The 16292-nt window shown below is 43.0% G+C and overlaps 1 protein-coding gene across 1 annotated transcript in view; it reads left to right on the forward strand.

Annotated features, from left to right (window-relative positions):
* The window catches only part of TMEM132C (transmembrane protein 132C), a 448582-nt gene that overhangs the window by 398870 nt on the left and 33420 nt on the right, over positions 1-16292 (forward strand). Inside the window, exon 5 of the mRNA XM_018061407.1 lies at positions 13253-13396. Within this exon, the coding sequence (XP_017916896.1) occupies positions 13253-13396 (144 nt within the window). The remainder of the gene's footprint in view (positions 1-13252; positions 13397-16292) is intronic.

A 16292-nucleotide genomic window follows, 5' to 3' on the forward strand; every position in this document is an offset into this window, starting at 1 on the left:
CTTCCGCTGTCTCCTGGAGTTTACTCATTCACGTTCACTGAGTCAGTGATGCTGTCTAACCATCTCGTCCTCTGTCACCCCCTTTTGCCTTCAGTCTTTCCCAGCATTAGGGTCTTTTCCAGTGAGGCAGTTCTTCCCATCAGGTGGCCAAAGTATTAGAGCTTCAGCTTCAGCATCAGTCCTTCTAATGAATATCCAGGGTTGATTTCCTTTAGGATTGACTGGTTTGATCTCCTTGCAGTCCAAGGGACTCTCAAGGGTCTTCTCCAGCACCATAATTCAAAAGCATCAATTCTTCAGTGCTCAGCCTTCTTTATGGTCCAACTCTCACATCTGTATGTGACTACTGGAAAAACCATAGCTTTGACTCTAGGGACCTTTATTGGGAAAGTGATGTTTCTGCTTTTTGATACGCTGCCTAGGTTTGTCATAGCTTTTCTTCCAAGGAGCAAGTGTCCTTAAACTTCAAAGGTGCACACCATCCACAGTGATTTTGGAGCCCAAGAAAATTAAATATGTCATTGCTTCTGCCTTTTTTCCCATCCATTTGCCATGAAGTGATGGAAGTGGATGCCATGATCTTTGTTTTTTGAATGTTGAGTTTTAAGCAAGCTTTTTCACTCTCCTCTTTCACCCTTGTCAAGAGGATCCTTAGTTTCTCTTTACTTTCTGCCATTAGAGTGTTATTATCTGTATACATGAGGTTGTTGATATTTCTCCCAGAAATCTTGATTCCAGCTTGGGATTAATCCAACCCAGGATTTCTCATAATGTACTCTGCATTGAAGTTAAATAAACAGGGTGACAATACACAGTCTTGGCATATTCCTTTCCCAATTTTGAACCAGTCAGTTGTTCCATACTCTGTTTATAGTTATTATAAAGAATGGGCTTTATTCCCCATGTTGTACAATATATCCTTTTAGCTTGTTTTATACTAACAGTTTGTACCTCTTACTCCCCTACTCCTGTATTGCCCCTCCCTTTTCCCCTTCCCAGTCCCACTGATAAGCACTCGCTGGGTCTCTGTACGTGTGTCTACCCATACACTTTTCCTTCTGAAGCAGTCATTTGTAATGTTATCCCCCATGCTTAAGTCTGGAAAGATCAATTGTAGGGGCTTCTTATTTTTCAAGTGGTTATACTCACTCTCCTTGAGCTAAAAGTGTGTGCAGAGAACCAAACACTATCATACCATGAAACTAATCATGACTGCACATTAGCAAACACAAAATCAACCTTGATTCAAAGACCTCTTCCTGCTTAACACAAGCTTCCCTGCTCTAGGGCCATCCTTCTTGTGGGTTCAAAGCCCCCAGGTCTCCCACATACAATGAAAATTATGGCCAGATGCAGATCCATCCAGTTTGTGCCAAGAATTCCGGCTTCCATGCCAGTCACGGTGCTGATGGTCAACTGTAGCTGAAAACAAAGTGAATCAGTGGAGATAACACTTGAAGGAAAGCAAAAGTGTAAGGATAGTGACAGGAGGTAGCACCTACAAGGATGCTCAGTTCTACAAAGCAGAATGACTTGAACACCAGAGGGTTAGGAAACACCTTTGGGGACATGAGAGCCCCATCATTTGGGGAAAATGATCTTCTTGTTCAGAGCTTGGCAGAATTTTTCTGTAAAGGGCTAGAGAGTAAACATCTTAGATTTTACAGAGACATACACAGTGTCTGGCAAATTCTCTTTCTGTATTTTATTTTTTAGCCTTGACTAGTGTAAAGCCGTTTCCTTCTCCAGGGGTTCTTCCCAACCCAGGGATGGAACCTGATTCTCCCTCATTCCAGGCAGACGCTTTAACCTCTGAGCCATTCTTGGCTCACCAGTTCACATAAAAATACCAACCATGGGCAGAATTTGGCCCCTGGATCTTGTTGATCATATGGTAAAATTCTAATATGCCAAGAAAATTATCAGTAAGGCTCTCATAGATGTCTCCTCCCCCTGCAAAAATGTAAATAAATTCAATTAAATCATCTTTAATTCTAAGAAGCAATACATGATTGCAGTGTCTATCTCAGCACTGACGGTGTGTGACAATGAATTGGTAAACCGTAGACTGTCCTAGTCATTGAATCACTGTAAGCTGCCTTCTGCAGGGAAAACATGAAACTCTTCATCTGCAGTCACCTCCACACCCCCGAGTGCTAACGTGTCTGTTCTAGGCAATGTGTTCACGTGCTTGCTACATGCTGTCTTATTTTCATTTGATTATATTTTCTATGCCTCTCGCTCCAAAGCCAGTAGAGAAAAGAGAGTTTCAGGAGGACATGTTGACTTTTCTCCATCTGCCAGTTGCCTCAACCCAGACATTTCACATTTGTGCTTAATAGCTGCCCTTTTAGTCAACTAGGACTTTGTTCCAAGCCCTGACAGGCCATTCATAAACATGACATTTAATCTTCACAACAACCTTAATGATTCCCCAGGTTCACAGCCGAGGAAACTGATGCTTGGGGAATTTATTTCTTTATTTTAGCAAGGTTAATCAATTTTTTATTTGTCTTTAAATTTCTTTTTAAATTGGAAGATAATTGCTTTACAATGTTACATTGGTTTCTGCAATGCAATAATGTCAATTAGTTGGGTGTTAAGTCGCTTCAGTCCGGTCCAACTCTTTGCAACCTGATAGACTGTATCCCACTAGGCTCCTCTGTCCATGGGGATTCTCCAGGCAAGAATACTGGGGTGGGTTGCCATTTCCTTCTCCAAGAAATCTTCCCAACCCAGGGATCAAACCCGCATCTCTTATGTCTTCTGCACTGGCAGGGGGTTCTTCACCACAAACGCCCCCTGGGAAGCCCCTGGTGGCATATATGCCAATGCAACCCTCTCAATTTATCTCACCCTCTCCTTCCCTGCCCCCCAGTCTCCACAGGCCCATTCTCTACATCTGCATCTCTAGTCTTAATCGCATCTCTATTGCAAATAGGTTCATCAGTACTATTTTTCTAGATTCCATATATGTGCATTAATATACGATATTTGTTTTTCACTTTCTGACTTACTTCACTTGGAGAATTTAAAACACAGCAAAGAAAGAGCAGAGGCAGAACCAAGGCAGTTCTGCCCCGTGTGCTGGCTCTTCAGTGCCGAGCAGGAGGAGAGACCACGTGTCTCAGCCCTGGAGTTCCACATTTAAACCTGGCCAGGCCACCTCGGGTCTGTGTACCCTGGACACGTCACTCAACCAGCTCGGGCCTCAGTACCCCCATGCGTAAGACCAGGCAAAATAAGACCATGTGCTTCATGGGTTGGTAGTAGGGATGAATGCGTTTAGCAGTGCCTATTGTGTAGGCAACACTTCCCACATGGGACCTTTTTTAAAATTATTATTAAATGGTGTTTAGACTTCTAAATGACTCCCAGGCACATACGCATTGAGAGAGATTGTTTTCTTTTTTATCATTGAAATGTAGTTGATTTACAGTGTTGGGTTAGTTTCTGGTGTAGAGCAAAGCGATTTAATTATATATATATATATATATACACACACACATACTTTTTCAGCTTCCCAGGTGGCTCAGTGGTAAAGAATCTGCCTGCCAAGCAGAAGAACATGGGTTTGACCCCCGGGTCGGGAAGATTCCCCTGGAGAAGGCAATGGCAACCCACCCCAGTATTCTTGACTGGAGAGACCCATGGGCAGAGGAGCCTGGTGGGCTGCAGTCCATGGGGTCACACAGAGTCAAACACGACTGGGCGACTAAGCCACCACCACCACATATTCTTTCTCATTTTTTTTCCATTACGGTTTATTACAAGATATTGGATACAGTTCCCTGTGCTCTCTAGTAGGACCTTGTTATTTATCCATCCTACATATACTGTTTTGCACCTGCTAATCCCAAACTCCCAGTCCATCCTTCTCCCACCACCAACTTCCCCTTCTCCAGCTTGGCAAGCACCAGGCTATTCCCTATGTCTGTGACTGTTTCTGTTTCATAGATAGGTTCATTTGTGTCCTGTCACTTCATATAATGTAAGTGACATCGTATGATCCTTGTCTTTCTCCTTCTGACTGCCTTCACCTAGTATGATACTCTCCAGGTCCATCCATGTTGCTGCAAATGCCATTATTTCATTCTTTTTATGGCTCAGTAGTATTCCACTGTATACGGACGCCACATCTTCTTTGCCCATTCATCTGTCGATGGACATTTAAGTCGCTTCCATGTCTTGGCTCTTGTGAATTGTGCTGCTATGGACATAAGGGTGCAGGTACCTTTTCAAATTATAGTTTTGTCTGGATAGATGCCCAGGAGTGGGATTGCTGGACCCTATGGCAATTCTAGTTTTAGTTTTTCGAGGACCTTCCGTACTGTTTTCCATAGTGGCTGCACCAACTTAACATTCCCACCAACAGTGTAGGAGAGTTTCCTTTGAGAGAGGTTGTTTTCTACCTTCTGGAATATTTTAGATTAAACTTGCCTCATCCTCTGCCTCTCATGAGATCTGAACCCCCAGTGTCAGTATAGAAGGCCAGGCATCTGAAAATTTGACCTGAAAATGCATTTTATCTTGGTCTCATTTCTGGGGTGAGTGAATGAAGGATGGATGGATAGATCGATTGACTTATCTGAGGCCACATGGTCAGCCAAGAAGCAGAACTAGGTCTGAACCTGGCCATGGCCTCTCCGTGGGGTTCTCCAGGCAAGAACACTGGAGTGGATTGCCATTTCCTCCTCCAGGGGATCTTCCTGACCCAGGGTCAAACCCATGTCTTCTGCTTGGCAGGCAGATTCTTTATCACTGAGACACCTGGGAAGCTGAAAAAGAATATATATATATATAATATGTATATATTTCAAATTATATATTATATATATTTATATATATATATATATAATTAAATCACTTTGCTGTACACCAGAAATTAACACAACATTGTAAATTTGTACTAACCCGTCTCCCATACACTTTTCCTTCTCTTTTTAAAGTGGGCTTCCCTGGTAACTCAGACAGTAGAGTCCCCCTACAAAGCAGGACACCGGGTTTTATCCCCGGGTCAGGAAGATCCCCTGGAGAAGGGAAGCCTGGTGGGCTACAGTCCATGGGGTCGCAAAGAGTCAGACACAACTGAGCGACTAACACACACTGAGATGCAATTCACACAGTATGAAATGTACCATTTTTTGACAGAACTATAGGGTATTGTTTATTTATTTTCTATATTTAGTATTTTTTAATTTTTTTGTTCAGGTGTGGTTGATATACAGTATTCTGTGTTTCAGATATATAGCACAGTGATTCACAACTGTTAGAGGTTGTGCTCTGTTTATAGTTGTGAAATATTGGCTGTATTCCCTGTGTTGTACAGTAAATCCTTATAGTTTATTTTATACTTAACACTTTGTAGCTCTTACTCCTGTGCTCTTATACTGTCCCTCCCTCGTTTCTCTCCCCACTGGAAACAATACTTTATTCTCTGCATCTGTGAGTCTGCTTCTGTTTTGTTATATTCCTTAGTTTGCTCCATTTTTAGATTCCCCATATAAGTGGTAACATAAAGTATTTGTCTTTGTCTGACTTAGTTCACTCAGTTGAACAATCTCTAGGTCCATCCCTGCTGCTGCAAATGGCAAAATTTCATTCTTTTTATGTCTAATATTCCATTGTGTGTGTGTGTGTGTTTGTATCACATCTTCTTTATCCATTCATCTGTTGACGGATACTTAGGTTGCTTCCATATCATAGCATTAGTAAAAATGCTACTATGAACATTTGGGGCACATGTATCTTTCCGAATGAATACTTTCTTTTCTTTGGATAAATACCCAGGAGTGGAATAAAATGTACCATTTAAAAGTCTTCAGTGAATGGTTCTTAGTATATTTACAAGGTTGTGGAGTCTCACCACTGTACAATTCCAGAACATTCCCATCACCCTAAAATAAAAATCATACTATTCAAGCAGTCAGTCTGCCTTCCCACCACACCTGCCCCTGCCAAGCTCCTGGCAACCATCAGTTCATCAGTTTGCTTTCCATCTCTATGTATTTGCCTATGCAAATATGTATTTGCATAAAATTAGACATTTTATATAAATGGAATCTTACAATAATTGTCATTTTGTGTCTGGCTCCTTTCAGTTAACATTATGTTTCAAGGTTTATCCACATAGTCCCACATATCAGCACTTCATCCCTTTTTTGCAACTGAGTAATATTCCACTAGGTTGACATGGCACATTTTCATTCTTATTTCTCTCCTTGAGAAGTCTCTGGGGAATCTGTAGTGGGCATTTCACACCCACTCCTGGGATAAGTACTCCATCCCTTGGCCATTTGGGCTTTTCTTGTCTTGGCTGCACCATGTGGCACCTGAGATCTTAGTTCCATGACCAGTGCTCCTTGCATTGGAAGCATGGAGTCTTAACCACCAGACTGCCAGGGAAGTCTGTGGACTGCTCTTTTCCATCAGTTCACACACCTTCAACTTTTTCAACCCTTCAGAAGCAATTCTGTCTTCTCAATTTATTTAAAAATTAAAACTCCAATTTGTAAAAAAAAAAAAAAAATTGCAGAAAGTGGCCAAACCAATTTACATTTATGAAGGCAAATCAAACAAAGTGCGTTTTCCCTGAAGCCTTGGGCTTTTTCCAAGTTTGAAATGACAGTGATTTAAAAGTACCTTACTTGATTGATTCTTTTCAGAAACACAGAACAGTTCTCTCATTCCTGACAGAAGGGGGCGGAAGGAGGGGGGAAAAAAAAAACAATAAAAGCAGAGAACAAACATTTAATAACACATAAAGTGTCCAAGTAACAGTTCTGTCTTAATCATGTTCTGCAAGGCTCTGAAACGGTGTTGATGAGTGGGATCTGATGTGTGCTAGGGGACAGGAGGTGTACACCCACCTACTTTGAAGAGAGAGGGCTCCATTCATTGATGCTGAGCATCTCATACCTCAGGGGGCCTAGAGAAAAGGAGGCTTGCAGCCTGGCCTCCAGAGCAGCGCTATGTAGAGAATGAAGGCAGGCAGCACCTGCTCCTGGCTGGCCCTGCACAAAATGAACTCTTCCAGGTCCAGCTGGGGGTTTAGAAAACCCGCAATTGTATGTGTTTAAATAGTGTGCCGGGGGGAACTTCCCTGGTGGTCCAGTGGTTAAGAATCTGGCTGCCAATCAATGCAGGGGACCTGGGTTAGACCCCTGTTGGGGAAGATTCCACATGCCACGAGGCAGCTGAGCCTGTGTGCCACAACGGCTGAGCCCACACTCTAGAGTCTGTGCTCGAAAAACAGGAGAAGTCACTGCGATGAGAAACCCGCTCACTGCAACTTGAGAAAGCCCGCACACAGTAAAGGTTCAGGGCAGCCAAAAATCAGTTAATTAATTAATTAAAATAAACTGTGTGTTGGGCATATTGCTGTGAATTGGCCTCAACTCAAAAAGGATTTGAGGGGAGTAACCAGCCCCATATCTGTAACCTGCAATGTCAGTTTCATACACATACTTGTGCACACACACATATTTTTAACTCACCAGAAAAGGTTCCCTCCTTCCCAGCACAGCTTCTCTCCAAGTCTCTGGGAGGGGACAAAGGAGTTTTACAGTCAGACCAGGATAATGTGCCCAGTCCATGCCTGGGTTCCTCACTGTCCCCTGCTTCTACCTGTGTGCTGTTGGTTTCGCTAATCCCACAGCTACGCCCCTAATTAGGAGAAACCAAACCAGAAAAGTGCAATCCAACCTGGAAGTTGTTCACTCACCGGAATCCGAGGATGGTGTGGGAGTTCTTCATTTCCCACCCCTCAAATGCACCAGGCCTACCCTGGAAAGGCAGCCAAAGGTTCTTCTTCAATGACTCAAGCCCATACCCACTAGGTGTTTTATCTCCTCTCTTCTCTCCCAGAATTCCAGATTCACAACCTAAGGATCCCTGGAGTATAGTACCCTCCAGACACACAAACATTGGCTGCCTCTCATAACATCACTCCTCCGTGATTTTATGCCAACCGACTCCAAAAATCTTCTCCACAATATCAAGGACCCCTTCTCAGGTTGTGATAAAGGACATATCTTACTTTCCAGGGTTACTGTAGCAAAATACACGACTGGGTGGTTAAACAACAGAGCTTTAATTTCCCACAGTTCTGGAGACCAGAAATCCAAGATAAGGGTGTCAGAAGGTCTGGTTTCTCCTGAAGCCTCTGTCTTTGGCTCTCTAGGCCCATCCATGTTGCTGCCAGTAGCATCGTTTCATTCCTTTTTATGGCTGAGTAATATTCCACTGTATATTTCTATAAGGTATAGGTTTTAGTACGTGTATGCGTTGTGAACTGACAGCCACAATCAAGCAGTTAATGCATCCATCGCCTCACATGGTTACCATGTGCGTGTGCGTGCATGTGCACGCACATTGAGAACTCTTTAGACCTGCTTTCTCAGGAAATTGCAAGTATTCGATACATGTTATTAGCTATGGTCACCATGCTGTACGGGTGGTCTCCAGAACTTATCCATCTTATAAACGGACTCCCAGCCCCAGACCAGTCTGCTTTCTGATTTTATGAGTACAACTTTTTATTTTTTAGATGCCACATATAAGTGAAATCACACAGCGTTTGACTTCTGTGTCTGACTTTTTTCATTTAGCAAAGCGTTGTCCAGTTTCATCCATGTTATCACGAATATCAGTATTTTCTCTTTAAATTTTTTAGCTTATTTACTTTATATTAATTTTGGCCTCACTGGCTCTTTGATGCTGAACACGGGCTTTCTCTAGTTGCAGTGCCCGGGCTTCTCTGGGTGCAGAGCAAGGCTCCAAGTGAGCAGCCTCAGTAGTTTGCAACACATGTGCTCAGTTGCCTCCAGGCATATGGAGTCCTCCCAGACCCGGGATCAAACCTGGGTCCCCTGAATTGGCAGGTGGACTCCCAACCGCTGAACCACCAGGGAGGTCCGCATGTTCTTTTTTGATGTTGACTAGTATTCCATTGTATACATATATATCACATTTTCTTTGTCCGTTCATCTGTAGACAGACACTCAGGTTGTTTCCATATCTTGACTACTATGAATAATACTGCCATGAACATGGGGGTGTAGATAACTCTTCAAGATGGTGATTTCTTCTTATTAGGGTATACTCAGAAGTGAGATTGCTGGATGACATGATTGTTCTATTTTTAATTTTCTGAAGACCCTCCATCCTGTTTCCCATAGTGGCTGCACCAATTTACACTCCCACCAACAGTGCATAAGGGTTTTCTTTCTTCCAGATCTTCACCAACAAGTCATCTTTTGACTTTTGGATAATATCCACCTAAACAGGTGTGAAGTAATATCTCTTTGTGGTTTTGATTTACACTGGTTAGTAATGTTAAACATCTTTTCATGTATCTGTTGGCCATTTGGATATTGTCTTTGAAGAGTTGTCTGTTCAGGTCCTTTGCCCATTTTTAAATTGGGCTATTTGGGGATTTTGTGTGTTTTTTGCTGTTGAGTTCTTTGATGGAAAAACACAGATTTGAGCCATGGAGAATATAGCTGGAGGTCTACTGTATAGAAATAGCTTACTAACTGATGAAGCCAAACAGTGAGAAAAAGAGTCAAGAGATGGAGAGACGTAGGAATTAATTGCAATTTTGTTTTGAGAACCTGGTTCTAGCAATACCTGAAGCTGAAATCTTCCCTCAGATACTTGAGTTGTACAAGGCAGTAAGTCGCCTTTCTGCATAGACTGAATTGAGTTGGATTTTTGCCACTAGTTAATGAGAAAGTCCTGTCAGACCCAATATTGTGGTTGCCTGCTTGCTTGTGCCTCCCAACCCCCACCATCACATACATCTCTGTGAATGGGGGCTTATCACTCTGGTTCACTGTGTTATAACCCTGTGGCAAGAATATGCTGGGTGCACAGTAAGGGTTCATTAAATGGCTGGTGGATCTTCATGGTTATGTAGGATTTGACAGGTGGAAAGAGATGTGGATGATGTGGTCCAATAGAAGATGTGGTCCAATCCCTTAATTTGTAGAATGAAGAAACCAAGATCCAAACAATAAGAGTATGATGAAGGCCTTATAGAAAATTAAAGCATAGAGTAGAATCTGGGATTCCAAACGCTCCATGCCCACCAAGTAACAAACACTCACCAAAATGGTTGATCAGGAAGGGAGTCTTTTTCTTTATTTCTTTTACTTAAAAATTATTTTATATTGAAGTATCTTTGATTTACAATGTTGTTTTGGTTTAAGGTGTACAGAAAAGTGATTCAGTGTATCTATCCTTTTTAAAATTCTTTTCCATTTAGGTTATTATAGATCATAGAGCAGAGTTCTCTGTGCTCTACGGTAGATCTTTGTTGATGGTTGTAAATATAGCAGTGTGTACATGTCCAACCCAACCTCCCAATCTATCACTCCCTGCACCGTTTCCCTCTGATAACCATAAATTCATTCTCTACGTCTGTGAGTCTATTTCTGTTTTGTAAATAAGCTCATTTTGTGTCATTTTTTTAGATTAGAAAGGGATTTTTAAGTACAAGGAACTTCATCCCTGTGGCTTAACCAGAGTATCCAAAGATCAATGCTTTCTTCACACATTTGGCATTTTTGTTATTTTTAACTTTTCATTAAGTGTTGGAGTATAGCTTTGTGATAGTTTCAGGTGGACAAAGGAACTCAGCCGTACATACACATGTATCCATTCTGCCTCAAACCCCCCTCCCATCCAGGCTGCCACATAACACTGAGCAGAGTCCCCTGTGCTACAGAGTAGGTCCTTGTTGGTTACCCATTTTAAATATTGGCATTTCTATGACTGTTCATCTGTGTGCCTGAAGTTGATCTTGGTTCACAAAAAATATCTAATGAGCCATCAGTGTTAATCTTGGTGTAAGTGTGTGTGTGTGTGTGAGAGAGAGAGAGAGAGAGAGAGAGAGACTGCAACGACCATTAGCAAACTAATCACAATTAATCCACGAGGGAGTTGGCTGCTTTAATGAAGCCATTAGCCAAAGACCATTCTCAGAAAGAAAATGTTAAGACTGAACTCTGAGCACATTACCTGTAATGAACCTGAAAATGGACTTGGGGAATTTCTACAGTATTCTTGGCATCGGTAATAGCCAATGCGGAAGCTGCCCAAATGGCAGATCCAGCTCCAGCTCCAGGAATCCCATGGACCCAAGAGAAGACATGGCAGAGGGTCGATGGGCACCAGTGTCAAAGAGAGGCTGGCGCTCCCCTTTGTAACTGATGGCTCTTTCAGCTGTGCACTTGGTTAATGCAAAAGGTCACTTCTGTGTCAATTGTTTCCCTGGAGGAAGAACTGAAAATATCTCTTTCCTTGCATCTCCTGCTTCAAAGTAGAGCAGCAGTTTTGGAGAGGGATTTGGGGAGAAATTGACTCAGAGGTAAAAGGTGCCAATAGCCATCCCAAAGCCACAGACCCCTTTTCATCTCTGTTTGACCATAAGGAACAGGATTGTACAAGTGCCAACAGGGAGCGCCTACAGATTTAAGAGAGAAGGCATTTTCTTCATCACTTGTCAAATCATAAGACACGTGAGAGGTGTAACGCTAATCATTTTGCATGAAGTCAGTATGAACAGGATAAAGCAAAGCCCCCAGACCTCCGAGGGAATGGGCCACAGGGGGGCAACAGAAGAAGACTGGTGTGCTACACAAAGCAATGAGGCCAGTTGCCAAGGTGTAGCAGTGACGATGGGCATTTGGGGTAAAAATTACCTAACTCTTTGATTGCTCTTGTAGTGAATATCTGGGGCTTCCCCGCTGGCTCAGGAGTAAAGAACCTGCCTGTCAATGCAGGAAATGCAAGAGATGAGGGTTCAATTCCCAGGTGGGGAAAATCCCCTGGAGGAGGGCTTGGCAACCCACTCCAGTATTCTTGCCTGGGGAACCCAGGGACAGAGGAGCCTGGCGCGCTCCTGCATTGGCAGGCAGGTTCTTTATTAGCTGAACCACCATGGAAGCCCAAGATCCTTCATCATAACTGTAAAGTCCCTTTTACCATATAAGGCAACAGACATACAGGTTCTGGAGATTGGAACACGGGCATCTTGGTGATTCCACCTTCCACAGTACTCTTCTGCACAAAGTAGCCAGGCAATTTCTGTTGCTTACAACTGAAACCTCACTCATGTGTACCTTTTACTTGGTCTCTGCAACAAAGAAAAAGGATGCATTTTTTTTTTATTGTCATAGTTGAAAACTAGACAATCACAAATAAACTAAAAGTAAATTGTGAAACACCTAGCACCCGGTTATCTTTCTAAGGTTTAAAAGATTTTTTACTACAAATCTATCATGCGATTTTGCACCTGGATCTGATCAAACAAAAATTTAACTTGTTTGTGAGAATAGGCTACAAAGAGGACAGGCTTTGTTACACTGAGACAATTCACCCAGACATAACAAGAAATGAACAAGTATACTAAAAATCCCCACGCTGTGCCTTGCAGATTCTGTCTGGAACATTCATTTTTATTTTGTTTTTTAAATTTCTTTTTAATTGGAGGATAATGGCTTTACAGTGTTGTGTTGGTTTCTGCCATACATCAACATGAATCAGCCATGCATGCGTGCTTAGTCACTTCAGCCATGTCCGACTCTTTGCCACCCTGTGGACTGTAGCCCGCCAGGCTCTTCTGTCCACAGGGTTCTCCAGGCAAGAGTATTAGAGTGGGTTGCCATGCCCTGCTCCAGGGTATCTTTCTGATCCAGGGATTGAACCTGTGTCTCCTTCATTGCAGGTGGATTCTTTACCTACTGAGTCACCTGGGAAGCACCCCTCCCTCCCACCCACCTCCCATCCCGCCCCACGAGGTTGTCACAGAGCACCGGGCTGAGCCCCCTGTGTTATACAGCAACTTCCCATTAGCTATCTACTTTATATATGGTAATAAATATGTTTCAATGATACTCTCTCAATTCATACCCCACCTACCGCCCCTGCTGTGTCCATAAAACTGTTGAACATTCATTTTTAAATCGTTTTTAAACCACAAATTTGACTCCTCTAGAAACCTCCAAAATACACAATTTGAACTTGCCGCTCATTTTCACATATAAACACAGCACATAGGGTCCTTGACCTTAAGATGATCTTCTGTCTAGCAAGCAGGACACCTATAACCCTTTTGCCCAGGTTCCTAAGGTAACTGCAGCCATGTCTTGTCTAAATGAGAAGAGGCACACACCGTGGAAGGCTTCCCCTAGTCTCTGAGAGAACCAAATAGCTCCCTTAACCCAGGTATGTCTCGTTCTTCCGGCAGGACACTGAGATCCTGAACACCGCCATCCTCACGGGAAAGACAGTTGCCATGCCCATCAAGGTGGTCACCGTGGAAGAGAACAGTATCGTGACAGATATCTCGGAGTCCGTGGAATGCAAGTCCACCGATGAGGAGGTCATCAAAGTAAGTGATTCCAGGGAGTTTCCTGGCAGTTAAGGGTTAGGACTCAGCAATTTCATTGCCGGGACTCGGATTCAATCCCTGGTTGGGGAACTAAGATCCTGCAAGCCAGGTGGCGCAGCCAGAAAAAAAAAATGTGCCAAGTAAGTGATTCCATCAGTCATCTGGATTGAGCTGGTGGAAACTTCATGGGGGCATCTTGTTTACCAAGAGAAGTTAGCCTGGTGAAATAAGAGGTCTGGTGAGTTGGTTTGTGTTTACAACCTTTCTGGGCTTCACTAAACTTTCCCATTTCCATCTCTTAATTTGACATCATGCCAGCCTTGTTGCCATCAAGTGTGCTGTGGACCATAAGTCAGACCCAAGTACCTACAGTAACCAAGCGGGTGATTTGAGTGAGTGAAGTGGTCAATCAGACAAGCTCATTTCTGGAAGGGCAGCCATGGTCAACTCCTGCCAACTATAGAGGGCTTCCCTGGTGGCTCAGACCTGGGTTCAATTCCTGGATTAAGATCCCCTGGAGAAGGAAATGACTACCCACTCCAGTTTGCCTGGAAAATCCCATGGATGGAGGAGCCTGGCAGGCTATAGTCCACCGAGTCACAAAGAATTACGGCTGTGTATCAATGTGAGTTCAGGATTGGTATGCCTTCAAGAGACGCCTCAAATTTCATAAAAGTCATCTGTTTGTCAATGTTGGCAACAAATAAAAAAGAAGACTACAATGGGCAAAAAATAAAATATAAAACATACTGGCCGCATGCGTCTGAACCACGGGGCAGGTGTTGAAACCGCTGTTCCATGAGGCAAATTATGAACACTGGGTCAAATTCAGCCTACCACCTGCTTTGTAAGTAAGTTTTATTGAAACCTGACCACTCAAATCTATTTCTTTTTTTTTAATAATTTTTTTGAAGAGAATATACTTTAAATCCTATAATATTTTGCAGTTCGCGTGATTTACTATAATCCCATAATAATCCTTTTGTCCGCTACCCCTGTCACCCCTGCCCCCACTGGTAACCACTGGCTTATTCTCTGTCTGCAAGTCTGCCTATTTCTTGTTTTCCTTACTAATTTCTTGGTTTTTTTTTTAGATTTCACATATAAGTGATATCATACAGTATTTGTCTTTCTCTGTCTGCTGTATTGCACTTAGCATAAGGTCCTCCAAGTCCATCCACGTTGACGCAAATGGCAAAATTTCATTCTTTCAAATCTGTCTCTATATTGTCTGTGACTGCTTTTGAGTAAGTTTCCATGGAGACTATGTTGTCTGCTGGTCTAAGATAGTTACCATTAAAAAAAAAATCTTTTTTAATTTTTTAAATAAAAATAAAAGTTTTGTCCTGCCAAGAGAAAGTTTTCCTCGAGAATCCCTGCCTTAGACACTATCTTTTTCTAAATTTTATTGGAGTACAGTTGATTTACAATGTTGTCTTAGTTTCAGGTATACAGCAAAGTGATTTGGTTATGCCTATACATATATCTTTGGAGAAGGCAATGGCACCCCACTCCAGTACTCTTGCCTGGAAAATCCCATGGGCAGAGGAGCCTGGTAGGCTGCAGTCCATGGGGTTGTGAAGAGTCGGACACGACTGAGCGACTTCACTTTCACTTTTCACTTTCATGCATTGGAGAAGGAAATGGCAACCCACTCCAGTGTTCTTGCCTGGAGAATCCCAGGGATGGCGGAGCCTGGTGGGCTGCCGTCTATGGGGTCACAGAGTCGGACACGACTGAAGCGACTTAGCAGCAGCAGCAGCATACGTATATCTATTTTTTCCATATTCTTTCCCCATATAGGTCATTACAGAGTATTGAGTAGAGTTCCCTGTGCTAGACAGCAGGTCTTTGTTAGTTATCTGTTGTATATGTAGTACCCCAGTGTTCACTGCAGCACTATTTACAATAGCCAGGACATGGAAGCACAGTCCTAAAAGTCCATCAACCAATGAATGGATTAAGAAGATGTGGTACGTATAGAATAGGATATTACTCAGCCGTATGAAAAGAATGAAATAACGCCATTCGATGGACCTAGAGATAGTCATACCAAGTGAAGTAAGTCATACAAAAAAAACACAAATATCATATGACATCACTTACATGTGGAATCTAAAGAAAGATACAAAGGAACTTATCTACAAAACATAAATAGAGTCACAGATGTAGAAATCAAGCTTATGGTTACAAGGAGGTAAGTGGGGGGGGGGGCGGGGATAAGTTGAGACTGTCTTGAGGCAAGGACCCTACTTTCTGATCTTTCCTACCAACATTTACCATGATCACGCGCCTGCAATGCTTGCTCAAAGAATAAGACAGTGAGGGTTTTTTGAAGCCAGAAATTAAGCATTTGGTCTTTCTGTGTATTTTTTGAAATCAGTAGAAACATATCCAGAAAAAAAAAAAAAACCATACATATCCAAGAGAAAGCATCCAGATAATGTTTCCCTCTTGACCCGAACCGATCCCCCCCCCGCCCGCCCCCGCCCCCGCCCCCGCCCCCGCCCCCGGCCCCAAATCAAGTCTGACAAGTAGCAGACAGTCTTCTCTCCGGAGTTAAAAACAACATGTCTGCATGGAAGAGAACCTTACAGGCCATGGAAGGGGAGGATTGGAGTGGAAAAGTCCTTCGCTGTAAACCGCACCCCCAGAATGGACACGTGCAGCCCAGCTTTGTTGAGATTGTTCACTGCACTGGATGCCACGTTCACGGTTGTCTAAATTGTTACACAAACCTTCCAGTAGGTGGCAGTAAAGCATCCCAGCAATATGCTGCTACTGCTGCTAAGTCGCTTCAGTCATGTCCGACTCTGTGCGACCTCATAGACGGCAGGCCAACAGGCTCTCCCGTCCCTGGGATTCTCCAGGCAAGAACACTGGAGTGGGTTGCCAG

Source organism: Capra hircus, chromosome 17, assembly GCF_001704415.2.
Source record: "Capra hircus breed San Clemente chromosome 17, ASM170441v1, whole genome shotgun sequence".
NCBI classification, from domain to species: domain Eukaryota; kingdom Metazoa; phylum Chordata; class Mammalia; order Artiodactyla; family Bovidae; genus Capra; species Capra hircus.